Source organism: Canis aureus, chromosome 32 (assembly GCF_053574225.1).
Source record: "Canis aureus isolate CA01 chromosome 32, VMU_Caureus_v.1.0, whole genome shotgun sequence".
NCBI classification, from domain to species: Eukaryota; Metazoa; Chordata; class Mammalia; order Carnivora; family Canidae; genus Canis; species Canis aureus.
In genome coordinates, this window is record NC_135642.1 from 37,665,773 (window position 1) to 37,692,191 (window position 26,419).

Consider the following 26,419-nt stretch of genomic DNA (forward strand, 5'->3'; position numbering starts at 1 on the left):
CCACTACATTTATGTTATATCATTTACATCATAGTATGTATATTATGTTAAGGCTTTTGGCATATATTCCAAATTGCTTTTCAAATAGTTGTAAGTATTTATTCTAGACGGCTGCTAGCGCACTGGGAGGGCACACCCAAGACTCCTGCATCAACCTTGAAAAAACTGTCTGTACTAGCTGACACCATATCCTCAGCTCTTAATCATTCCTTGACTCATGTGGTCTGGCTTCTGCCCAAACCAGTCCACTGAAACTGCTTCTGTCAAGGATCCTGTTGCTAATGGAAGTTCTCGTTTGACTTCTCAGAGGCATGGGACAGCCTTAAACTCCTCTCCCACAAAGCTTCCATTCTCTCCTGCTTTTCCTCTCCCCACTTTACATCTCCTTTGCAAGTCCATCCTCCTCCTTCTGGCCTGCCATGTTTTCCAGGCATCTGACTAGGCCCAAGGGCCTTCACCTCTCAAAGCTCTGCCCGGGCAATCCCACACATCCCCCCTTCTAGATGCTGATGCCTCCTACATCTTCCTCTTCATCTCAGCTGTCTCTAGAGCCCCACATCTTTGGGCTCACTGGATAGGCTCCCTCAGTAGAAGGCCCCAAGCCCGTCTCAACAGAACTATGTTAAAAATAAACTTCTCCGGCAGCCCAGGCGGCTCAGCGGTTTAGCACTTGCCTTCAGCCCAGGGCCTGATCCTGGAGACCCGGGGTCGAGCCCCACATCAGGCTCCCTGCATGGAGCCTGCTTCTCCCTCTCTCTCTCTCTATGTCTCTCATGAATAAATAAATAAAATCTAAAAAAACCCCAAAAAACTAAAAACTAAACTCTTCCTCCATCACCCACAACTCCTGTATTCCCCGTCTCACACCACATGCAAGGCGCTCAAGCCAGAAAAATGAGCATGATCTCCTTCTCCCTCGGGGCTCACATTCAGACAATTTCCCAGTCTCTCAATCTCTTTTCCGCTGGCCCCATGTGCCCAGTCTCCGTCGTCAATTCCCGCCTGGAATCCTGGAACAATCTTCTCCCCTGGCTCCCCGCCTCTTCCTCCCGCTTCCTTCCCTCCCACCCATCCTCGACCCAGCAAGGAGACCCTTCTGAAATGCAAATCTCATCACACCTTTCCCCCAGCTTTAGACCTTGCAGGATCTCCCCCTTGCCGCAGCATAGAACCTATGCCCTTTTGCCTCCTGAAGCAGAGATACGGGTGCGCACGAACTTTCGGATATTCTCCTCCCGTGAAATTTATTCTCGGTGGTGTCGTTCTGTGCACTTTAACACCTGCGAAGAGTCTGAGGCCACAACTCTCTGCCGCTCCAAACCACACCCTCATCCTATCCTTTTATAGCCACGTTCTCCCCCATCCCTAAGCCCAGACAACCGCAGACCTATTCACCATAGCTTGTCTCCAGACTTTGTCTTTTAAAAAAGGAGGAGGGAGTAGGGAGGGGGGAGAACTTTGGAAAAAGCAAAACAAACCCAAGCCCCTGAACGCGGCTTTAATGCCTACGCAGCTCTCCTCCCTCCCCTCCAACACCTGCACCACCACCACCACCACCACTTCCCCCCGCCTTTGGCTGCAATTAGGCGGGACTATTTCCGGTTGTTGCGGGGAGCGTCCAGCTCTCCCCCGTGCGGGGAGCCTCCTCCCCGCGGTCTTCGGGGCGCGGGCGCCTCCTCCGTGCTCCCCAGCGCATCCCGGACCCCGCAGCTGCAGGACTCGCTCCCGCAGCTGGACGTTCGCAGCCGCGCGCGCCGCCGAGGTCGAGCGCGCATGCGCACCGCGGCGTGGGCGGAGCGTCGTGGCCCCGCCCCCTGCGCGCCGCTCGCGCTCCCCTCCCCCACCCTGGCTGCGCCTGCGCGCTGGGGGCAACCGTTGCAGGGCGCCGACGGCCCCGAGGCGGCGACGGTCGCCGCAGACGCCCCCTCGTTTCGGTGCTGAGGTACCCGGCCCGGCGGCCCAGGACGTTCCCGTCGCATGGCGGAGTGCTGCGGACGATGCCCATGAAGTCCTTGGTCCTCGTAGCAGCGCTGTTGCTCTGGCCTTCGTCCGTGCCGGCCTATCCGAGTGAGTGAGCGCCCGGCGGCGGCGGCGGCGGCACAGGGGACGCCTCTGAGGGAAGCCCCGCCGCCCCCCGGGGCCCTACAAGGGGCGGGGCCCGGGCCTGACCCGCGGGGTACCTGGAGCCTGTGACCCCCCGTGACCCCTGCGGTTGACCTCTCGCCCCCTTTGGCCAGAGTCTCTGCACGTGGGACAAAACGGGGGGGCGGGGGGCTCTGCACGCTGCGAGCCGAGTGGTGGGTTTTTTTCTTTCTTTTTTTTTTTTTTTTTTTTTTACATTTTTAAAGGTGCACACAAAAATGTAATGCCTCCAGACACGTGGGAGACTTATGACATTTCCAGTTGACAGATAAAGTTTTATTGGGACACAGCCACGCTCGTTCCCTTCAGGACTTGCCCACGGCTGCTTTCCCGCGTGAACAGCCGCAGAATTAGGTCGCTGGCCCAGAGACAGACGGGGTGGCCTGCAAAGCCTCAAGAACTTGACCCTGTCTGACCTTTTACAGGAAAAAAAAAAAAAAAGAGGAGAAAAGGAAAAAAAAAAAAAAAAAACGGTCTGTCCTTACCCGCTGTGGTAAAACGTGGAGAGCGTGTGGATCGTGGTGCCTGTCGAGGGCACCCACCGACCCCGTTACCCCATTAGGCGCTCCTGCGGCTCCTCCTCTAGTGCACGCGGCATTCACAGCCTCATTCATTTAAGCGGAAGTGAAACTTTAATAAGAGGACTTGTTCCCGAAAACCAGTAAAGGTCAGAAATCAAAGCCGGCCGCGGCTACTCCGTTAACGTGCGGACGTGAGGCGGTGTTTTACGTGGAGTGTCCCGTACCTGTTGTTTCACGTAGGACCGACCCTGAGCCCAGAGGCTCGTCCGTCTAGTCCATGGTGACAATTTAGTAACGTTGGGGTTGGTTTAACCGGAAAAAAGGTTTGACAGGTAGGTGTGAAAAAAGTACCAAGGAGCGTGCCGGTTAGGAAGCGCTGCGTTTCAGAATTTGTGAAAAGGTCTTGGTTAAAACTTAGATTTAAAAAATGAAAATTAAAAAAAAATAATAATAAAATTAAATAAAGAAAGAAAGAAAGAAAGAAAATATGGGGGACCTGGGATCGAGTCCCACGTCGGGCTCCTTGCATGGATGGAGCCTGCTTCTCCCTCTGCCTGTGCCTCTGCCTCTCTCTCTCTCTCTCTCTGTGTCTCTCATGAATAAATAAATAAAATCTTTTATTAAAAATGAAAATGCAACACAACCTGCATCATTCCTGGTAGTGAGAAAAATTCTGGATAAAGTGTCCTAGAGAACCAAAGTTAGCCCTTTAAACACCAGCACTTAACGACTGTTAGATTGTTTTAGAGATGGCTTTGTAAAATGTTTCTTCTTTACCGTAAAGAAACAGACACCCCGAAGATGACACCTTTCTTGATGTCTGATGGTCGTTATTACTAACCTCAGTTATTGCATTTTTGGTAGCTGTAGATCAGTGAGTCACGACTGACATGTATGGAGACTTTAGTTGAAGTGACATTGATACGGTCACAAGGGGCACCTGGGTGGTTCGGCCGTTGAGCGTCTGCCTTTGGCTCAGGTGGTGATCCCGGGGTCCTGGGGTCCTGGGATCGAGTCTCGCATGGTCCCGCATCGGGCCCCCCTGCATGGAGCCTGCTTTTCTGTCTGCCTGTTCTCTCTGCCTTTCTTTCTGCATCTCTCATGAATAAATAAATCTTTTTAAAAAAATTACTGTCACATAGTACACTCTGGGATTGCTGGATCCTCACTTAAGTCAGTGCAGTCTCCTGCCTAAGTGCATCATTTCATGGCCAATTCTTTTCTTTGTGCCCTCTTCCTTAAGCTTTCTTAAGGCTTGCAGGAAATGAAAAGATACTTCTTAGAAAAAAGGGCACTTTTGTGTTAAATATGTAGATGGCCCAAGACAGAAGGAAAATATATATACAGATCATAGAAGACATCTTGAAAATGTAATTTACTTCTTTTCCACAGAAGTGGATTAAGAGATATGTAGGGCAATGTTAGTATGGGTACTTTCTCTAATTCTTTTTCTCTAAGTAATTTTATTTATTTATTGGAATAAGTACACCAAGAGAAACCAGGCTTATCCTTGTGTTTGATTTAAATGAGATTTTTCTTGAGACGCCTGGGTGGCTCAGCACTTGAGCGTCTGCCTTTAGCCCAGGGTGTGATCCCGGGGACCTAAGATCGAGTCCCACGTAGGGCTCCCTGCATGGAGCCTGCTTCTCCCTCTGCCTGTGTCTCTGGCTGTCTCTCTTTGTGTCTCTCATGAATAAATAGAATCCTTTTCAAAAAAAGAGATTTTCCTTATGTTACATGGCCACTATTCCAGCATTTGTTGGCAAAAGAATCATATAAAAAATGCTCCACATAGCTTTTTATAATGAAAACTGCAGCTTTGACTTTTTTTTCTAGCATGCTAAGCTTTAAGGTTATCTTATACAGAGATCATGGGTATTAAGTAATTATATTTGTTGAAAACCTCGGTACTTCTTTTAATTGTCCATACCTTTCTAATAAGCTCAACCCAAGTTTAGCTAGTACTGGCTTAATCTAAATTCAGTTGGATATGAATAAGGCTTGGGTATACAGCAGTCTACATTCCTGTACATGCATACACAGCCTGATGGTGCTGGATAAACACTCTTTTACTATATACTTAAGTTTATATACATTCAGTTAATTTTCTTATATCTGATTTTTCCATAGTTTTGGTTTTAAATATTTTCCAAATTTAAAAATGATACCTCTTTAATGTATATGCAGTGTATGACTTGCTTTACTTCTTTTTTTTTAAAGATTTTATTTATTTATTTGAGAGAGAGAGCAAATGCAAGTGGGGATAGGGGCAGAAGAAGAGGGAGAAGCAGACTCCCCACTGAGCAGGGAGCCCAATTCAGGCTTGATCCCAGGACTCTGAGATCATGACCCAAGCTGAAGGCAGATGCCACCCAGGTGCCTCTGCTTTACTTCTTAATGAGAATTCTTGTTGCTTTAAAAAAAAAAAAAAACCTCCTAAAGTATCATTTACATAATAGTTATATATTTGGATACTATTATGTAATTTGCCTTTTATAATTTTAATTCACCAAATATTCATGAGCCTGAAGCTACAAACACAAGAATGTGAAATATTAGCTTTTGGGCTCTTTTTTAATATTTCATGAATAAATTGTTTTTTCCTGATTATCTCTTTGAATCAGTCAGCAAAAGTAGAGTTAATGATACAGGATTGTTTTAAGCTCATATAAGAAAACCTCTTAACTTGCTTCTCCAGATTGGTGTTTAAAGAAGACTCAATTATGTGTGTTTATTGGCATATATTTGTCCTTAGGAAGGCCTTTGTCCTGATAGACCACAAAAGGCAAGGGAGTAGTAACACAGCAAACAGCAATAATTGTTGAAATGTGTTGGTAAATACATTCAAAAGAAAAGCAGATACCTTTTGTCTCCAGTTCAAAAATAAAATTCACTACTAAGGTTGCAATTTCCCTTTACACTGTTTCAAGGCCCAAGTCTATAGCACTGGGAGGGTCTCTCAGATCTGTAGATGGAAGGCCATAACACACTTCATTAATGTTTTAGATAATGAGGAGCATGTTACCTAATAGGTGAATGTCCAGAGGGTTGCTTTTGGGGGGCATCGTAGTAGTTGCACTAGTCCGTCCTTAAAATGTTTTATCGGAAAAAAGTACTGTCTTTCTGTTCCTTTGATAAGATTTCATTTGTTTTTTTAAAGACTTCTTTTTTTCTGGTATTAGCTGGTTATCCCATTACCACTTTGTATCTTCCCTATTCTGAATGGGTTTGGCCATCCTTCCAAGGAGACAGTAGATAGAACGTAGTATTAGAGACCAAAATACCTGGGATACATACCAGATATTGTTATTTAGGTCATTTTATTGAACAGAACTAAAAGAGCTCTATTTCAAAGTCATGAGTTTGATTCTAATTAAATTTTAACATTACTCCTGGAATAATTTGTTTTTAACTTTTTATTGGAACAAAATTTGTATCCCTTTTTGTAAAGAAAATTTGGAGTGTGTGGCTGGCTTGGTTGGTGGAGCATGTGACTTGATCTGGGGGTTGTGAATTCAAGCCCCATATTGGGGGTATAGAGATTACTTAAAAATAAAATCTCAGGGACGCCTGGGTGGCTCAGCGGTGGAGTGCCTGCCTTCGGCCCAGGGCATGACCCTGGAGTCCCAGGATTGAGTCCCGCATTGGGCTCCCTGCTTCTCTCTACCTGTGTCTCTGCCTCTGTGTGTGTGTGTGTGTCTTATAAATAAATAAATAAATAAAAATCTTTAAAATAAAATAAAATCTTAAAATAAATAAATAAAAATACAGTTTAATGAAGCTGTTTTGGTTATGTGTTGCAGGGTACAGATCACCTCCCAGATTTATTATTTCACATGATTCTATGGGATGATTGACTCAGTAAGGCATTTCTGCCCCAAATGGTGGATTTGAGGTCACTTATTCAGCTGTATTCAGCTGGAAGCTCAACTAGGATGAGAATATCCAAAATGGCCTCTTATCTTCCAAGGTCTTTCTCTACATGACTTATCTTTCAGTAGTCTCACCCAAATGTCATTCTACCGTGGCAGCTTGCTTCTAAGTGGGAGCTGTATAAACCACCAGTATGCAAGCTCTTATCAGGCCTATGCTGTGTCAGACTTGCTGATGTCTCCATAGGCCAAGACAGTCACATTGGGCAGGACCATATACACTATGGGAATACACTAACCAAGAACATAAATACCAAGAAGTGCAAAGCCATGAACTTAAATTCCTTCCCCCCACCAAGCTTTATTGAGGTTTAATTGACAAAATTCTACTATATTTAAAGTATACAATGTGATAATTTGATATATGTCTACATTGTGAAAGGATTCCCACCACTGAGTTAATTAGTATGTCACCTCACTTAATTATAATTACCTTTGTGTGTATCATCAATCATATTCACAATGTTGTACATTAGATCCTCAGGCCTTATAACTTATCTTATAACTCAAAGTTTGTACCCTTTTACTAGACTATTTCTTCTACCCCCAAACCTAAAGTTGTATTTCTTTAACTGGAACACTTAATTAATATGAACAAAATTACTTGTTTTGTCTGTCAGCAAAAATTTAAATCAACAAATTATAGGAAAACTCCTAGATGAATAATGTAATGTTTCCCTTTGTGACCATTCTTTAATCTCCGTGGTTTCTCCTGAGAATTCAAACTGCTATCAGATATTTTTCCCACTACAGAGAAGGTGTTATTTCTTTCTTCATTCAAGATTTTTTTCTTTGTCTTTAGTATTCAGAAGTTTGACCATATGTCTTGGCATGGATTTCTTTCGGTTTGTTCTGTTTGAGGTTCACTTAGCTTTTTGAATCTGTAAGCTCATGTGGTTTTGTTTTGTTTTGTTTTGCCAAACTTGGGATTATTTTCAGCTGTTTTATGTCTTTGAGTACTTTTTCAGACTCACCCACTTTCTTCTTTACTTCCAAGATATGGATGACATGAATGTTAGGTCCTTTTGTTATACCCTCACACATCTCTGAGGCTCTGTCCATTTCTTTTTCAGTCCATTTTCTGTTTTTCATGTCAAGTATTTGCCATTGTTCTGTCTTCCAGTTCATAGATTCTTTCCTCTGTCCCCTACATTCTGTTGTTGAGCCTATCAAGTTTTTTTCATTTCAGTCTTTGTGTTTTTCAGTTTATAATTTCAGTTTGGTTCTTCTTTATACTATTTCTTTTGCTGAGATTTTCTAGTTATTTGCTGAGAGTTTCTATTTTTCTTTCTTTTTAAAAAATGTATTTATTTTAGAGAGAGAGAGGGTGCAAGCAAGGGGTGGGGGGGGAGAGGGAGAGGGAGAGAAGCATACTCCTCACTTAGCATAGACCCTGATGCAAGGCTTGATCCCAGGACCCTGAGATCATGATCTGGGCTGAAATCAAGAGTTGGATGTCCACTCTACTGAGCCACCCAGGTGCCCCAAGACTTTCTATTTTTCAGTTGTGTCAAGCATGTCTATAATTACTTGTTCAAGCATTTTTATGATGACTGCTTTTAAATGCCTGTCAGATGATTCTAACATTTGTGTCATCTTTGTGTTGGTATCTGTTGACTGCTTTTTCTCATTCAAATAGAGATTTTATTAGTTCTTATTGTGATCATTGGCTTTTGATTAAAACCTGGACAATTTGGGTTTTATATTGTAAGACTCTGGATCTTATTTAAATCTTCTGTTACAGGGCAGCCCGGGTGGCTCAGCGGTTTAGCGCTGCCTTCAGTCCAGGGCGTGATCCTGGAGACCCAGGATCAAGTCCCACATCAGGCTCCCTGCGTGGAGCCTGCTTCTCCCTCTGCCTGTATCATTGCCTCTTTCTCTCTCTCACTATCTCTGTGTCTCAAATGAATGAATGAATGAATGATTTTTTTTTAATTAAAATAAAATAAAAATTATATTCCCCCTCCTTTTTTTTTTTAACCAAAGAAGAGGTGGGAGTGGTTTAGTTCTCGTTTTTAATTCAGCTTAGAAACTATTGAATCTTTGCCCAAGATTTAAGGTGACATGTTTTTCCTTTCTTAAAAACTTTAGAGTCAGAGAAACTAGGTATATTATTGTATAAGATTTTTAATATTAGCATTTTATTACTATCATATTTTATTGTAATTTTTGGCATGCTGTCACTTTTTAGGAGCATAGAGTCTTTTATTTTTTATTTTTTCATTTTTGAGTAAAGTTTTTCTGGGAAAAAAATAGTTAAAACAGGTAATGCATAATACATTTTAGTTTTACCAATTAGGAAATCCCTCCAGAAACAAATAAGGGTGTAGCCTTTTGGATTTTTACAAAAAAACACATCTATATATATCCATTCTTTTAAATAGACATTGTAGAAGAAATTATTAGCTTTTTTACACCCGTTACCAATTGAAGTTTTAAGTATGCAATTAGATATTTTAATTTATGCTTGATAATATATTTTTTAAGAACATGAGACTTCCAAACATCATTTTTAAAGCTCAATTGGTTTGTAATACATTTGCATAGATAATAGAGCATTAGGTTTTCTTGGGGTGGTTTATGATGTAGTTTCACTAAAAAAGAAAAGCCACATAATTTACATGTGTTAAAAACCAATATTTATTGTTTAAAATGACTGACTAGAGCTAAAAATCATACTTTTTATTTTAAAAATTTGTAATATCTCTAGCCACAGAAATCATAATTCCTCAGCTGAGATGGGGAAATCAAACCACTCCTAACTCTTTGGTAGAAGAAAAAAATCTTATGAGGTCTACTGTCATCCATAATCTTAAATTTAAGATATTTTATATTAATTTTGTCATAGTTCAAAATAATAAAAGTTATGGCATAATGAAACTGGGAAATATAGCTCAGTTTATAGAATATCTTCAATTAGTTCTACTAACTGAAATGAAAATAACATCTATTGATAAAAATCAATTTTTTGATAAAATCAAATTTTTATAAACTAGTTATTTAAAAATGATTTTTTTGTTTTATCTTTATGTTAATATCCAGTAACTCTAATTCAAAACAGAGTGATAAGCATGACATATTTTAAATTTTATTTATTTATTCATGAGAGACAGTGAGAGAGAGAGAGAGGCAGAGACACAGGCAGAGGGAGAAGCAGGCTCCATGCAGGGAGCCTGATGTGGGACTTGATCCCAGGTCTCCAGGATCACGCCCTGGGCTGAAGGCAGGTGCTCAACCGCTGAGCCACCGGGCTGCCCATAAGCATGACATTTTAAGTATATATGTACAATAAAGTACACAAGTCACAGGCTTAATAAATTTTTATGGTTAATGTCCCTGTATAACCAATGCCTGAACCAAGTGACAAAATATTACTAGCCTAGACTAGTTTACAAGTATTGTATTTTAATGCATGCAGCTATTTAAAATCTTGCATAGAGGAGTGTTTGGGTGGCTCAGTTGGTTAAGCTATAGACTCTTGATTTTGGCTCAGGTCATGATCTTGGGGTCGTGAGATCGAGCCCCTTGTCTGGCTGAGCCCAGAGTCTGCTTAAGATTCTCTCTCTTCCTCTACATCTCCCACCACTCACTTGCTCTCACTTGCATGCTTGCTCTCTCTAATAAATAAATTCTTAAAAAAAAAAGTAAGTAAATAAATAAAAATAAAATCTTTCATACAAATTTAAGTAACTGAAATTTCCTAAATTTCTTACATTTCCAAAACTAAGTTTCTCCAGAGAGAACTTACATAGAGAGAAAGACTATTCATATAACCACATGAATCATTAGGTTAACCAAATAAGATTCTTGAATATGACGGATCAAATGACTTGTATTTTTCATCTATCTCGAAGTGTACTAAAAAAAGAACAGGCTTCTTTTAAACCCTAGTACTGTAATGCTGCTACCAAAAAAGAATTGTCAATTAAAACATTAACAATCTCAAATGAAAATTAAGCAATTAGAATAGAGAATATATCAGACTGTAGTGTGTTTAACAACAAAACAGTTTTAAAAATTACACACAACCCCAAACAAGATAATTTGACTGTTCACTAGTTGGAGTGGAATGTAGTCAAATTATCCAAAAGCAGTTTCAATGTTCAAGCTTGTTATTCAGTCAGTATTTTTGTAGTAAGTTTTAATATTAATAAATTGTTATTGACAGAACCAATAATTATGTCAGTTTTAATCAAGATTTCCAACTAAAGTAATAGTTGTATGGCTTATTATAAAAGGGAATGCAATTATAATTTAGAGGAGGGTTTAAAACTCAGGTAGATGTGCTTTAAATTAATGTTAAAAGTCAATTGGTAAAGATCAGTTAAAATTAATGTCTGTACATATATATTTTTTACTTCTGTTAACCGAAATGGCCTAATAACAATGTCGCTCTGTAATGTTTTTTTTTTTTTTTTTCATATATTTATGGTAGTCACACAGAGAGAGAGAGAGAGAGAGAGGCAGAGACATAGGCAGAGGGAGAAGCAGGCTCCATGCACCGGGAGCCTGACGTGGGATTCGATCCCGGGTCTCCAGGACCACGCCCTGGGCCAAAGGCAGGCGCCAAACCGCTGCGCCACCCAGGGATCCCCTGTAATGTTGTTTTTGATATGTGCTTCCAGCCCTCAGATTTTTGTCTTTAATATTTTCCATAAAAAGAAACTAAGACTCCTTGAATAGATAGCTGATTTCTGTCTTTTGGGAAATAAAGTACAGATTGAAGGGGTAAGGATGAGAGTGGAGCAGGAGATGGCAGGGAGTCAAGCAGCAGTAACTACCGGAGAACAAGCAAGGATCCTTTAAAAATTCAGAGGTTCTCTCAAAAGGATACAGGGGACAGCTTTCAGTGGCTCCAGCTGGCTAAGTTGTGACCATTTGAACATAAAAAAAGAAATTTATGATAACTGTTAAAAAGTATATGAGTCATAATGAAACTCAAAAGTGTAATAACTACTTTTCAAATACTTAATACTTGGGTAAATTTTACTTATATGTTTAAAAATAGTTTACATTTAATTTTATTTATGTGACCCAAATAGGCATGGTATTTCCTTACACAAAAACTAATACAAATCAGTGCTTACAAGAAGATCTTACTTTCTCCCTGTAAAATATTTATGGACATGCCCATGATTCTTTTGTCAACCTCCCCTAACCCAGAGGCTACCCCACACACACACACAGGATTCACATATTAGAAGATATGCTGCATATTATTTCAGACGTTAATGAAATGTGTCAAGATGGTCTGTTTACACTAAGGTGCTCTCCCAACCGGTCCTGATAGCTATACCACAACAGGATGAAGAGAACTTGATGCCAAAGCCAAGTGACCTCTTAAATGTGCTTGAAACATAGAAAATTATGCTTTTTATTTTCATTTGTTTGCTTGTTGATGTGTTTGTTAGTTGTTGCTGGTGGCTATTTTAACTTTTCTTCTTGCCTTTTGTGGTTCTTAAAAAGAATGGAGTAGATGAATACATCCCTACAATGTTAGAAGCCAGGAACTTACACGCTAGGCCTTCTGCTTTCCTGGTCCAAAATAATCTTGCCCTGAGAATTTCATTTGTACCATTTGGTCCTAGGTGATAAAATGAGAAATAATTTGTGTTGCTTACTCTTCAATGAAAAATACCTAATTTTTTAGATTCTTGACTTTGTGGTTTCAAGGCCAAGAACACTTAATGACTTAAAAATGCCTAAGAGGCATATTTCAATAAAAAGTTTAATTATTTTTTTAAGATTTCATTTATTTATTCATAAGAGACACAGAGAGAGAGGCAGAGACATAGGCAGAGGCAGAAGCAGGCTCCCCGTGGGGGAGCCCAATGCAGAACTTGATCCCAGGACCCTGGGATTACAACCTGAGCCAAAGGCTCAATCGCTGAGCCACCCAGGTGTCCCTTAGTAAAAAATTTAAATGTTGATCAAATGTAATAGCTGTTAGAGAAATACAAGTCAAAAACTCAATGTGTTACGACTTAACCCCACCAAGGGTGGCTAGTCAAAAGGACAGATAATAAGTATTGAAATGATAGGGAGAAATTGGAACCCTCATGCATTGTTACAGGTGGGAATGCAGCTGCTTTGGCAGTTCCTCAAGGGTTAAACATAGTATTACCATATAATTTAGTAACTCCACTCCCAGACATGTGTTCAAGAGAAGTAAAAACACACATCCACATAAAAACTTGTACATGAACATGACAGCATTACCCATTATCACTAAAAAGTAGAAACAAGCCAAATGTGTAGCAACTGATGAATTCATCAACAAAATGTGGTATGTCCATACAATGGAATATTATTTGACCATAAAAAGGAATGAAATACTGACATCTACTACAATATGGATGAGTTATAAAAATATTATACTAAGTAAAAGAAGCCAGTTACAAAAGAACTCATTGTTTGATTTAATTTCTTTGAAACATCAAGAATAGGCAAATCCATAGACAGAAAGTAGATTAGTGTTTGTCTAAGGCTGAGGGAAATGGGGAATGGGTTTATTTGGGGGATGATGAAACTGTTTTAAACATAGAGTGTGGTGATGGTTGCACAACTGTGAATATACTAGACACCATTGAATTGTATACTTTACAATATATAAAAGATAAGTTATGAAGATATTTTTTTTTATTTTTTTAAGATTTTATTTATTTATTCATAGATACAGAGAGAGAGAGGCAGAGACACAGACAGAGGGAGAAGCAGGCATCATACAGAGAGCCTGACGTGGGACTCGATCCAGGGTCTCCAGGATCACGCCCTGGGCTGCAGGCGGCGCTAAACCGCTGCACCACCAGGGCTGCCCAAAGATATTTTAATCATAGTAACCCTTAGAGATTTTTAATCCCCAAGGTTGTAATTTACTTAAAGTTATGTTAATGAAGTGTTACCTTAGAGATTAAAAAAAATCTAATAAAAGAAAATTAACAGATCTTAAATTTAGTTAAATTTATGTAATCTAATTTTGTATTAGGCCATTTAGTAAAGGCCAGTTAGAAGAAGTGTAGGGGGGCAGCCCCGGTGGCTCAGTGGTTTAGCGCTGCCTGCAGCCAAGGGTGTGATCCTGGAGACCCCTGATCGAGTCCCATGTCGGGCTCCCTCTCTGCCTCTCTCTTTCTCTCTGTGTCTCTGATAAATAAATAAAATCTTAAAAAAAAAAAAAGTGTAGGGACTTTCTGAAAATTGGGGCTATTTAACTACAATATTTATAATGTTGATAAACCTCAGACTTAGAAATTTAGAAAAATATAAAAACTGCTACCTTTGCCTAAAATAAGAGAACTTTTTTTTTAAGTCCAGATTTTCTCTCTAATAATTATTGGACAATTAGCTAAGAAACGAAACCAAACAAACAAAACTCCAAACCAAAACAAAAGACCATCTTTAGACCAGCAGATTTATTTTATTTATTTATTTATTTATTTATTTATTTATTTATTTATTTATTTATTTTTTAAAGATTTTATTTATTTATTCATGAGAGATACAGAGAGAGAGAGAGAGGCAGAGACACAGGCAGAGGGAGAAGCAGGCTCCATGCAGGGAGCCCGATGCGGGACTCGATCCCAGGACTCCGGGATCAGGCCCCGGGCCAAAGGCAGATGCTCAACCACTGAGCCACCCAGGCGTCCCCCAGCAGATTTATTTTAAACATAACGTGGCATTTAGTTTTCTTCTACAGCATTCTTATAGAATTTTATGAAATTTTTCTTTTACCTGTGATTATTTCCTTAAGATAAATTAGTGGAGGTACAATTAATTTACATACTTGCCAGCATTTGGTTCATCCATTCAGTCATTCATTTAACCAGTACTTTTTGACTGTCTGCTATGAGTGTAGGCACTGGGTAGATCGGGGGATATAGAGAACAAAGCAGACATGGTCACAGCTTGCAAAGAGCTCACAATATGTAGTAGTTAAAAAACATTAAACACATATAGCTAAGATTATCTTAAATTCTGTAAAGAAAAGATCAATTTGCTAGTGAGAAACTACTGAAGGATCTGGGGATCATAAAAGAAGTAAAGTTACTTTTTTTTTTTTTAAAGTAGGCTCCACACCCAACCCAGAGCTCAGTGTGGGGCTTGAACTCATGACCCTGAGATTGAGACCTAGGCTTGATCAAGAGTCAGATGCTTAATTGACTTCCAGGTGCCCCAGGAAGTTACTTCTTTTACTAAGAAAATAACTATACATATGCCAATTCTAGGTTTTATTGTTTTTAAAATATTTTACCTACTTGACTGACAAAATAAAGTTTGTTTTTAACTTGCATTTCTTTTATGAACAATGAACTTTAGCAACTTTTCATGCTAACTGGCTTTTATTTCTTAGACTCTCTTCTGTCTTTAATTGGCCATTCTATGAGAAGGAAGTACTTATTTTGAACAGAAGTTTTGTATTGATTGTTGATTGAAGTTTTATATTGCATTGCTCATTTTAAATCAGATTTTATTACTTTCCTCAAAATAAACTCAAAACTAACTTACTTTTTGCTTCTGTGTGAAGTGAATATATTATATATCATTGACTGTCAGTTTCTGCCCACACTTTGTAGTAACAAAAATGTATCAAATTTGGATCAGTTTTAGATATTTTTCCAAAGAAGACATAAGACGGCCAACAGACACATGAAAAGATGCTCATCATCACTGATCATCAAGAAAATGCAATTCAAAACTACAATGACATACCACTTCACAACTCTCAGAATGACTAAAATCAGCAAAGAAACAGGTGTTTGCAAGAATGTGGGGAAGGCAATCCTCTTGCACTGTTGGTGGGGTTGCAAACTGGTGTAGCCACTGTGGGAAATAGTATGGAGTTTCCTCAAAAAGTTAAAAATAGAACTACCCTACAATCCAGCAATTGCACTACTAGGTATATACCCAAGGGATACAAAAATACAAATTTGAAGAGGTACATGCACCCCGATGTTTATAAAGCAGCATTATCTACAATAGCCAAATTATGTAAACAGCCTAAGTGTCCCATCAACAGATGAATGGGTAAAGGTGGTATTTATATACAATGGAATATAACTCAGCTATAAAAAAAAAAATGAAATCTTGCCATTTGCAATGATATCGATGGAGCTATAGAGCATTATGCTGAATGAAGTAAACCTGTCAGAAAGACAAATACCATATGATTTCATTTGTATGTGGAATTTAAGGAATAAACAAGCAAAGGGAAGAGAGAGAGATGCAAACCAAGAAACAGACCATAGAGAACAAACTGATGGTTACCAGAGGGGAGGTGGGTGGGGGATTGGTGATATAGGTGTTGGGGATTAAGGAGTGCACTTGTCATGATGAGCACCAGGTACTGTATGGAAGTGTTGAATCACTATATTGTATACTTGAAACTAATATTACACTGGAATTTAAATAAAAATGTTTAAAAAGTGAAAAAAGTTTTTGGATCAGTTTTTTAAAAATTCTAAATACATCTTAAAATATGAAAGGGATTTTCATCCAGTTGACAGAGCAAAATTTCACATTTTATTTACATATTGATTGATTGTATTTTAATATTTACATGTATTTTAAAAGAGGGTTGTATTCCTTCAGGACATTTTTTTTTTTTTTTGGTGGTTCTATTTTGCCAGAATCCTTGTGTCATCTTTTTATGACAATATTGTGTAATTGTTATGTGTACCTGCTTTGAAATAAGCCTCTGTCTGAATGCCATTATTACCACCTACAAATCAAATATAATCTTAGGCAAATTACTTATCCTTTCTAAGTGTCCTCATTTTCCTCTTTATAAAAACCCTCCGGGATCCCTGGGTGGCGCAGCGGTTTGGCGCCTGCCTTTGGCCCAGGGCGTGATCCTGGAGGCCCGGGATCGAATCCCACGTCGGGCTCCCAGTGCATGGAGCCTGCTTCTCCCTCTGCCTATGTCTCAGCCTCTCTCTCTCTCTCTCTCTCTCTCTCTCTCTCTGTGTGTGACTATCATAAATAAATAAAAAAATTAAAAAAAAAAAAAAAAAAAAACAAAACCCTCCACATTCAAAGCCCGTAGTTCAATGGCTGGCACATAGTAATTGCTCAGAGCTATTATGGTCTTTTCAATCACTGTCTTCCAATTTTCCCCTTCAGATTTCATGCCACTTTTTTCCCTACATTTGTTTTACCAATTTGTTAACTTTCTTATTAGTCCTGTCATGTGACTAATTATCCCTGTATTGTTTCAAGAAGAGAAGTGCAGACAGTCTCAAACACATCTATGACATCCATATCTGTGATTCTTGTTAAACCTTAAGCCTACTTATGAAGGAGCCATCCTGCTTACTAGAGGCACTGAAAAGCAACATTACAGTTCCTTAAGGCGGAAGGGGTTCTTGTCTTACCCACATTCTGAGACATTGGCTGTGTTTGGTTGGATCAATAGCTGGTAAAGATAGGGATATTATAAAGCACACCAATGTAAACTACACATATCCAAAGTATAGAAACAACTTCTAGCAGAGTAGTCTGGTCTTTGTAAGAATTTGAATTTTGTTCATCTTTCTAGTAACTTCTAAAGAATGGGAAAAAGCAGGTTTTCATACTGGCCAAGGCTATTTGTCAGGACATTTGAGGCTTGACTATCTTTTACAACCTTCCCTGCAAACATTTGTAGAAAGATCAAATTGATTGGCAAGAACAGTCCTGATTAGTGGAACTGAGAAGTCAGTATGAACTATGTAGAGGTACATAAGTAGGAGGTGGGAAGTGTGTGAGGAGAGAATAAATTCAACATTAGAACAATATGGACGGGATCTCTGGGTGGCTCAACGGTTTAGCACCTGCCTTCAGCACCGGGCGTGATCCTAGAGATCGAGGATCGAGTCCTGCATTGGGCTCCCTGCATGGAGCCTGCTTCTCTCTCTGCCTCTCTCTCTCTGTGTGTATGTGTGTCATGAATAAATAATTTTTTTTTAAAAAAAAGAACAATATGGAGACAGAGTCCACGAAGAAGAGAAGAAAAACAAGGTAGAAGATAGGGTGCTGTATTGTTCCACAGCCATGAACAGGCTTTTTAATGTTGCCTAAGTAACAGTATAAAGGGATAATGAGTACTTCAAATTTTTTTAGGAATCAGCCAGCAGAAAGGATCTCCTTTTTCTGTCCTTTGACAATCTAATTTACCTAATAGTAACCTGGGTGTCCTCTTTACTGCTCAGAGAGGGATGAAGCTAAATGATTAAAAATGGAATGTTTAGCAGCCTGTAATCTAATGGCAATGCCTTTTTGAAAGCATTTAAGACTTTGTCGACTATAGATTTTAGATGTGCATGTGAAAAGTGACCCGGAATTAAAATTTCTCCAAAACAGACATAAAAAAATTTTATTACGGAAAAACTTAAAATATATACCCAAGTAGGAAGAGTGATATAATCTGCATGTATCTATAACCAGCTTCAACTACTAACCCATAATTTTGTTTCATTGATATGTCCACTCATGGTCCTTTCCCCTTCACATTCCTGGTCCCCCTTCCCAACTTCTCAGACTTGAATTTTTTTAGAAACAAATTCTATACATTGCATAATTTCATCAGTAAATATTTTAATATGAAGCACTGAAATATAAGTAAACACAATAACACCGAGAATTTCTCCTAAAAAGATAATAATTCCTTAGTATTATCAAATATCTGGCCAATGTTCAAACTGCCCTGATTCTCCCTCTTCTAGTTTGTTTGGTTGAAGTGGGACTCAAATAAGATTCATACGTGTAATTCATTGATATATCTTTTAATTCCATTTTAATTATTTTCCTCCTTAATCTCTATTTTTGTCCTTGCAGTATAATTGTTGAAATTGGGCCAGATGTCTTATAGTTTCCCACAGTCTAGATTTTGCTGATTATATCCCTGTGGTCTAGTATATATCTTCCTTTGCTGTCCCAGGCATTTTCAGCATATTGTTTGTTAGATCTAGAGAGACCTGTTAGAATCAGGTTTTGACCATTTTTGCAAGACTGCTTCATAGGTGGTATTGTGTTCTTTTATCAGGAAATACATAATGTCTGATATATATCTTTTTGTGATATAAATAATCATTGATATTGATAATCATTGCAAATGTCACATAATTATAGGTGACTTCTTCATTTTTTTTTTTTTTTACTTTTTTTTTTTGACTTCTTCATTTCTTAGAATAAGTTTATAAATTGAAACTTCCCTCAGAGCTATTTTTCCATATGCAGTTGGGTCTGTTTCTGTATTTCCTATTTTGTTCTATTCTTCTGTATATTCATGTGCAATGCTATACTATTTTTATAACAGAGGCACTATAATAGATATTTTAATATCTATTGGGGCTAGTCCCTATTTTTTTGGCTATTCTTACTCATTTTTCCTTCCAGATGAACTTTTCTCTAATTCCAGAAAACAATGATATTTTGTTAGAAGCATATTAACTGTACACATTAACAGGGAAAATATAACATCTAAGCATCTTTATGATATTGAATCCTCTTGTCTAAGAACAAGGTATATCTTTCCATTTACTGAAGATTACATTCCTTTATCATTTTTCTGTGGCTGCTATAACAAATTACCATAGACCTGGTGACTCAAAATAACAGAAATTTATTTTCTCATAGTTTTAGAGGCTATAAGTCTAAAATCAGTTTCACTGTAGCCAAAATCAAGGTAAAACAGAGCTGTGTTCCTTCTGCAAACTCTAAGAGACAATATTTTGAGTGACTCGTCTAGCTTCTGGTAGTTGCCAGCATTCCATGTTTTATGACCCCTTCGCTCTGATCTTTGCCTCCTCATCCATATTACCCCCACCTCTTCTGTGTGTCCAACCTCTGTCTGTCTCTCTCTTATAAAAATGTTCATGATTGGATTTACAGTCTAATGAGATAATCTAGGATAATCTCCTGTCAAGATCCTTAATTTAATCACATCTGCAAAAACCCTTTTTTCTTATAAGACAACATTTACAGGTTCCAGGGATTAGAACCTGATTTCTGGATGCCTATATTTAGCCTAATGTAATTACTCCTATAGATTTTGGACATGTATTTTTAAACTTATGATTAGATACTTTCTCTCATTATTTGTTATCAAAATATCATCTTTTAACTGGTTTATGTTTGTATATTGATTTTTGTATGTTGATTTTATAACTTGCTACTTTACTAAATTAAATTCTCTTACTCCTTATAGTAGCTTTTCAAAGGATTCTTTTGTGTTGTCTAGATATCTATTTGTATCATCTATACATAAACATAGTTTAACCTCTTTCTTACCAATTCTCATGCTTCCAGTTATTTTCTATTGTCTAATTACATTGACTAATACCTTCAACACAATGTTAAATAGTAATGGAGATATTAGTATCCTGATCTTATTCTATGTTTTTACATATATATATAAAGATTTTATCTATTTACCCATGAATGACAGAGGGGGGTGGGCAGAGACACAGGCAGAGGGAGAAGCAGGCTCCATGCAGGGAACCCAACGTGGGACTCAATCTCGGGTCTCCAGGATCACACCCTGGACTGAAGGCAGCGCTAAACCACTGAGCCACCCGGGCTGCCCTTATTCTATCTTTATCAGGAAAGCTTCTAGTGTTTTTTATAGAGAGGATCCAAGGCATATTTTTAATATGTATATTTTTTAATTTGAGGGATTTAACTTTATATTTTAAGATGAGGAATTTCAGCAATTATCTTTAAAGAGCTTTTATTTATTTATTTTTCTTTCAAGGGCTTTTAAAGAGTTTTTCAAGATCTAATTTATTTGGTTCTAGGAGATTAAAGGGCAGATGTAGTATCTTAATTTCATAGTTAAGTAAATGTTGAGAGAAATTAAGTAATTCCCAAGGTTATGATGCTAGAAAGTGATACAGGCAGGACCAGGATCAAAAAAATTTTTTCACTGCTACATATTTATTTTACTTAATATTTTCCTCCAGGAAAACCTGGAGGAAGGACAATGCATTAGATAGATTCAAGACAATGTGTTACAGACCTATGAGATAGATTCAGGACAATGCGTTACATACCTATGAAAATACATACATAAGCTATTTTCCTTTTTAAAATGTGAGTTTTAATCGCTTTACTATAGTAAGCGATTGGGTGTGTGTGCTTGTGTATTTTTAGAGTAAAATATATATAAGTAAGTGTCAAGTTCCCTTTAATGATCAACTTTAATCTCATTTCCTCTCCTCAGAGGCAATGTAGTATAAACTCTGAGGGTTGTGGGGGTTTTGGTTTTTGTTTTGTTTGTTTGTTTTGTAATGCTAGTGCCAAACTTAAGCTTTGATCGTAGAGGCATTCATTTCAAAGAGCTGTCCATGTCAAAGACCCTTAGCTTAAACACGTTGCCAGCCACTTGCCTAGATAAAGAGCCGCGCCACCTCTCCCTACTGAGGCTCCTTTGTTTTGGAGACTTATTAATTGATTTTGATAACTGACTTTTTGGGCCAGGTGTTTTTTCCTCTTCCTGAGCTTCAAATTCATGCTCTTATGTTTTAAATTCATCAATAAAGAGTGAACCCTAGGGCCCCCACATTTGACCCTAACAAAAGGAGAACCCTTGGCCCATATGCACCCTCTACCTCCCACCACCCTCTCTCTGTCACTGTCTCTGGCTCCTCTGCTTTCCTGGCGCCTGCGTGGGTGCGCTCTCTCTCTCTCTCTCTCTCTCTCTCTCTTTCTCCTCTCTGTTTTTCTTCCTCCATCTCCCTCCACCTCCTGCTGTGTGGCCACAGGTGTGCTATGGAATTTCCAGGTCTTATAAGTAATAAACCTTTATTTTTCAAAGTTTCTTGAGAGTTGTTGCTGAAGGGTGTCTTGCAATCATAGTAAGAACCACGTGGGTCAGCCCAGTTGTAACATTGATTTGAAAAGGGGGAATATCTGTGAGTAGCTCACTCCAGGGCCCAGGTGAGTGCCACCAGGCATTTCTAGCCTTAGGCCTTACTAAGGGATAGGCAGAGACTGGCACACAATAAGCAATAACTTACAAGGGTTACGTATGTTAGCCTTCTAGTCCATGTTTACAATTCCACAATTCATAGACAAAATGCATGATAATGTGAAGGTGATTTTAAGAAAATTATTACAATAATAATAATATATCAAAATCTACCTCCTTTTTTCGCCTATCATCATCGTATGGATCTTGACGTATGCAAGGCTTTTCTAAGCATAACAACATAAAATGCAGAATCTATTTTTTTTTTTTCAGAATCTATTTTTAGAATCTAGCTCTCCAAACAAGTCTGGTGTCTTTCCACTATCACTTTGCCTCACAGTTTAGTTCTCATTAAGAAATTTTTAAATTAAAAAAATACTTTCAATTTTGCCTGGAGAGGGAGGATTTAGGTAGGAGTTATGCATTAGAGTTTGGTAAAATGGGACTTATTTTCTTGAATTAAGTCAATTTATATCCTTGATAGTGGCAAAATTATTTCAAAATGACATGTAATACAAAAGAACAGCAATTAAAATTAAAAACTATCTTAGGAGAGGGGAGTTGAGCAGAGTTTCAGAATATATTATTCAAAAATCTTTTTTTGTTTTCCATGTTGGCTTCACCAACCACTCAGATGCAGCAAAATACCAGTATAAGTAGAACTGCCATTTTGTTTTTAAGAGTTAAATGTTGATGATTTAGACCAGGAATTTGGCAAACTTTTTCTGTAAAGGGCCAGATAGTATTTTCAGGTTTGTACACCCTATGGTCTCTGTTGCAACTACTCAATTCTATTGTTACAACCCAAAGCAGTCATAAATAATACATGAACAAATGGGCAAGACTGGCTGGGTTCCAATAAAACTTTATTTACAAAACAACTAGGTGGGAAATAAAGGAAAAAGAAAAAAATTAAATTTCCTTACAACTTACAGCCCATTCACAAGTCCTTGAGACTGGCAGAGTGACTTCCCTCCAGGAACTCAATTCCCTTGATATTGATAGTTTGCTAAGGGCAAAAGGCAATCTTAGCTTAACATTATCCCTGCCTCCTCTAAGTCTCCTTTAACATATAATAATAGTTCCTTTGGAAACTTACTTTTTCTCTCCCCTCCCCCGCCCTCCTCAAGATATATGTTAGCCATCATCCTTCATGTGTATAGCCCACTGATAATACATCTGAACGGTCTCATGGCTAAGGTTTTACTAGATAGTAATAAATGACCTTTTCCTAACAATAGCTAGCCCCTTCAAAGTCCTGGAAACCTTCCTACCAAATTCCTTAAAGACTTATACTATCCCTAACCCCCTCCCAACTTGAAACTATATAATCAGCCACCCCTCAAAATCCCAGTGCAGCAATTTGTGCCCATGGGTGCTGTCCCTGTGCTTTAATTAAACCACCTTTTTGCACCAAATATGTCTCAAGAATTCTTTCTTGACTGTTTGCTCTGAACCCTAACATTTCCACATCAGATATGACCCACAGGCCATAGTTAGATCTGTTTTGTTTTGTTTTGTTTTAAGATTTTATTTATTTATTCCTGAAAGACACACAGAGGCAGAGACACAGGCAAAGGGAGAAACAAGCTCCTTGCAGGGAGCCTAATGTGGGACTTGATCCCCAGATCTTGTGATCATACCTTGAGCCAAAGGCAGATGCTCAACCACTGAGCCACCCAGGCATCCCCCATAGTTAGATCTTTGCTGGGTTGAAGGCAGTAGTATACTGGTAAATGATCAACAACTGGCTTTTTGGAGGGACTGGTAAGCCCAGATTTATAGCATTTGTCTATTCACATGACGTAAATACTCCCACCATAGTTGATTTCAGGGTATGTATTTGGTGTTACTGAAGAGGGACATAGAAAGAGATAAAGAGTGGTACACTATTACATAGCATCTCTACCATACATCTACATTAGATGTAAATAACCTCAAGGCCATAGGTAATAGTAAAATGACAAAAGAATAAGAAGTGATGAATTTTGGATATTTTTGTTACCTTTATTTTGAATACAGTGTATTTTAATTATAAGTTAAAATTATTTTAAATAATGTCTATGTTTAACATTGGCTCACAAAATCCTTAAAAATTTAATGACTGGTTTTGGTGAGCCAGTATGAACCAATTCTAGCACACCACTGTGGTGAAGGATATAATAAAGAATTTTGTTTTAATAATCTGCCTACTGAATCATATGGAAGAGTAAAAGCAAAAAAATACAGAGAATTGTGTTAACATGCAACTTTTGCACTAATCTTGTTCATCTGTTAATCTGAAAAAAATTTTTTTTTTACTTAAGTGGGAATCAACTGAGTCAAAGGCAAGGTACTTTCTTTTTTTAATCTTAACTTTTAAGTGATAGCATATGAAGTCAATTTGGGTCAGTAATTCTGTCAATATGTTATATATAATATTAAGTGTTATTTACTGTTTGATTTTTTTTTCCTTAAGGCATAACCGTGACACCTGACGAAGAACAAAACTTAAATCATTATGTAGAAGTTTTACAGAACCTAATACTAAGTGTTCCTACGAAGGAGCCAGGTCATGAGAAAAAATTAAAGTCTCCAAATAATGTTTATTCTATAGGACCGAAGGTATCAAAATTAAAGGAGATAATCACACATGGAGACTCTTCAACTGAAAATGATGTTTTAATCAATGCTGCTGGTGAAGAAACCACAGCTTCCCCTACTGGAGGCTTCACACTGGAAGTAAGCAAGAGAAAACCTACTGAAGTTACAGCATTCTGGTCAATTAAACCAAATAATGTTTCTGTTGTTTTACGCACAGACGAACCTTATATTATAAAAGAGCCAGAGCCAGAGCCAGAAACAAAACCAACTGAGGGACCAAAGCCATTGCCTACTATTACCAAAGACTACATAAGTCCAGATGCCACCTCAGCCCATCCATCTGTCACCTCTTTAAATAGGTACACTGACATGGATACCATCACAGAACCAGAAGACGTTCCTCAGCTCTCAGGTGAATACGAAGTGGACAAGCCTGAGTTACAAACATTTGTAAGACAGCCACAGCTTTTGAGTAATGATGACATTTTGAAAAAAATTTCAGATATTAAGTCACAGGTACAACGGGTACCTCTTGCTGAAAGCCTCAAGCCAGAATACAGAGAGGATATTCGAGCCTCTAGAGAGCATCTAAAACGAAGCCTTGCGTTAGCAGAAGCAGCAGAACATAAACTACAAAAAATGTACAGATCCCAGCTATTACCAGTAGGACAAAGCAGTAGTGGAATTGAGGACATTGAAAGTTTTATTAACATGCTGTACAATTCCAGATCTAAATTACCTGAATATTTAGATATTAGATATGTTCCACCAGAGATGAGAGGAAAAGCAACTACAATATACAATGCATTGAGAAAAATATTATGTGTAAGTCGACTAGAAACTCAAAACCTTATTAGGGAGTTATTAAACAATAATATAAAAATGTTAAACCTACTTGATATTCCATGACAAAGTTGATTTAAGGGAACTGTGCATTTGTTTCATTGGAGAAATAAACATATTAGTGATTCACAAGTTGGATGAAAATATTTTCTATCGTTGTTGAATGTGCTAACATCTTTACATGTCATATATTATAAAATTTTCGTATGCCCTAAAGCTGAATAATTTAAAATAAAATTTTGGTTCAGGAGTTTGTAGTTTTTTTTCTCATTAATTAAAAATTGTGAAGATCTAATCTTTAAAATGTTTAAGCTTTGATTTTACTTGATTAGTTAAATTCACCCATTTTATGAGTTAAGAGACTGTGTGCAATCTGTAGACTGTTTTAAATAATTGAATATAAATATAAAATTTTAGTACATATGGTCTTTATTACTCTTCCAGAGAATCTGAGTTTTCTGCTTGAATAGCAAAGTTGGAACTTGAATCAGCACTTTTATTTGTATATCTGTCTGTCTCCTTTAAAAGGTGGATGATATATGAAGGTACATCCCTGTTTCTTTATTAAGTACTTTGGAGTATCAGTGAGTGACTGTAACTTGGATTTGAAATGTAGCCATTCTCACTCATTTCCTGTTGTTTGTTTTGATACCTATACAGTGAAGCACTGCAAATCTTTTATAGGAGTATGACTAACATGATTAAGGTTAACTGGGTAATATTGTGATTATGGCGCATATAATTTCTCTTTCATGATTTGACCAGCATTATATTTAAATTCATTTATCTATTCCTTCATCAAACCAGTCATTTATAGTTCAGTGGAGATTTATTGACTTTATACTATGTGCAGAACAAAATGCTAAGCTTTGGGGATATAGTAAGACCTATTTCCTTCTCTCTTGGAGATTGTATTATAGGAGGAAAGACAAGACATTAAATAAATAACTTCGATAATTTTAAATTCTCAGTTGTGACAAGTTGTTACGAATCTGTGAGAAATTTGACCTCACCTAGACCAAAAAAATGCTACCTAGAAAGTAGCATTTAAGGTGTGATCTGAAAGGTAAGAGTGTGTACACAGGGAAGCAGCATTCCAGGCAGAGGGAGCAGCAAGTGTGATGCTCTGAGTTGGGAATGAGTATGGCAAGTTCAAGAAGTAGCTGGAGTGTAGAAAGGTAAGGCCCTTCCACAGAACACCTCAAGGTGAGCTGGTGAGGTACATGGGATTGGAACAGACTCTGCAGGACTTAAACTGTATACGTATTGACAATGCTGGCTGTTCTCCTACGATCAGTGAGAAGCATTTGTGGATTTTAAGCAAAGGATGGGTATGATTAAATTTGTGTTTTTAAAAAACCACTCTGGCAGTGGTTTTGGAGGTAGATTGAAGTAGAAGTGCACTAGGTAAAGGGCAAATTTAGTTTGGACTTGTTTGAAAGAAGTGTTCATTTAGG

The 26,419-nt window shown here is 38.1% G+C and overlaps 1 protein-coding gene and 1 long non-coding RNA gene across 2 annotated transcripts; both read left to right on the forward strand.

Moving 5' to 3' along the window:
- The first annotated feature begins 1,841 nt into the window (after window positions 1-1,841).
- Window positions 1,842-25,212, forward strand: SPESP1 (sperm equatorial segment protein 1). Its single transcript, XM_077881657.1, has 2 exons — window positions 1,842-2,067; window positions 23,995-25,212. The coding sequence occupies exons 1-2, from the start codon at window positions 1,998-2,000 to the stop codon at window positions 25,026-25,028; spliced, it is 1,104 nt and encodes a 367-aa protein (XP_077737783.1). The 5' UTR covers window positions 1,842-1,997; the 3' UTR covers window positions 25,029-25,212.
- Window positions 2,075-15,674, forward strand: LOC144303457 (uncharacterized). Its single transcript, XR_013370506.1, has 2 exons — window positions 2,075-2,995; window positions 15,194-15,674. It is a non-coding gene; the product is annotated as an uncharacterized LOC144303457 (long non-coding RNA).
- Window positions 25,213-26,419: the final 1,207 nt, after the last annotated feature.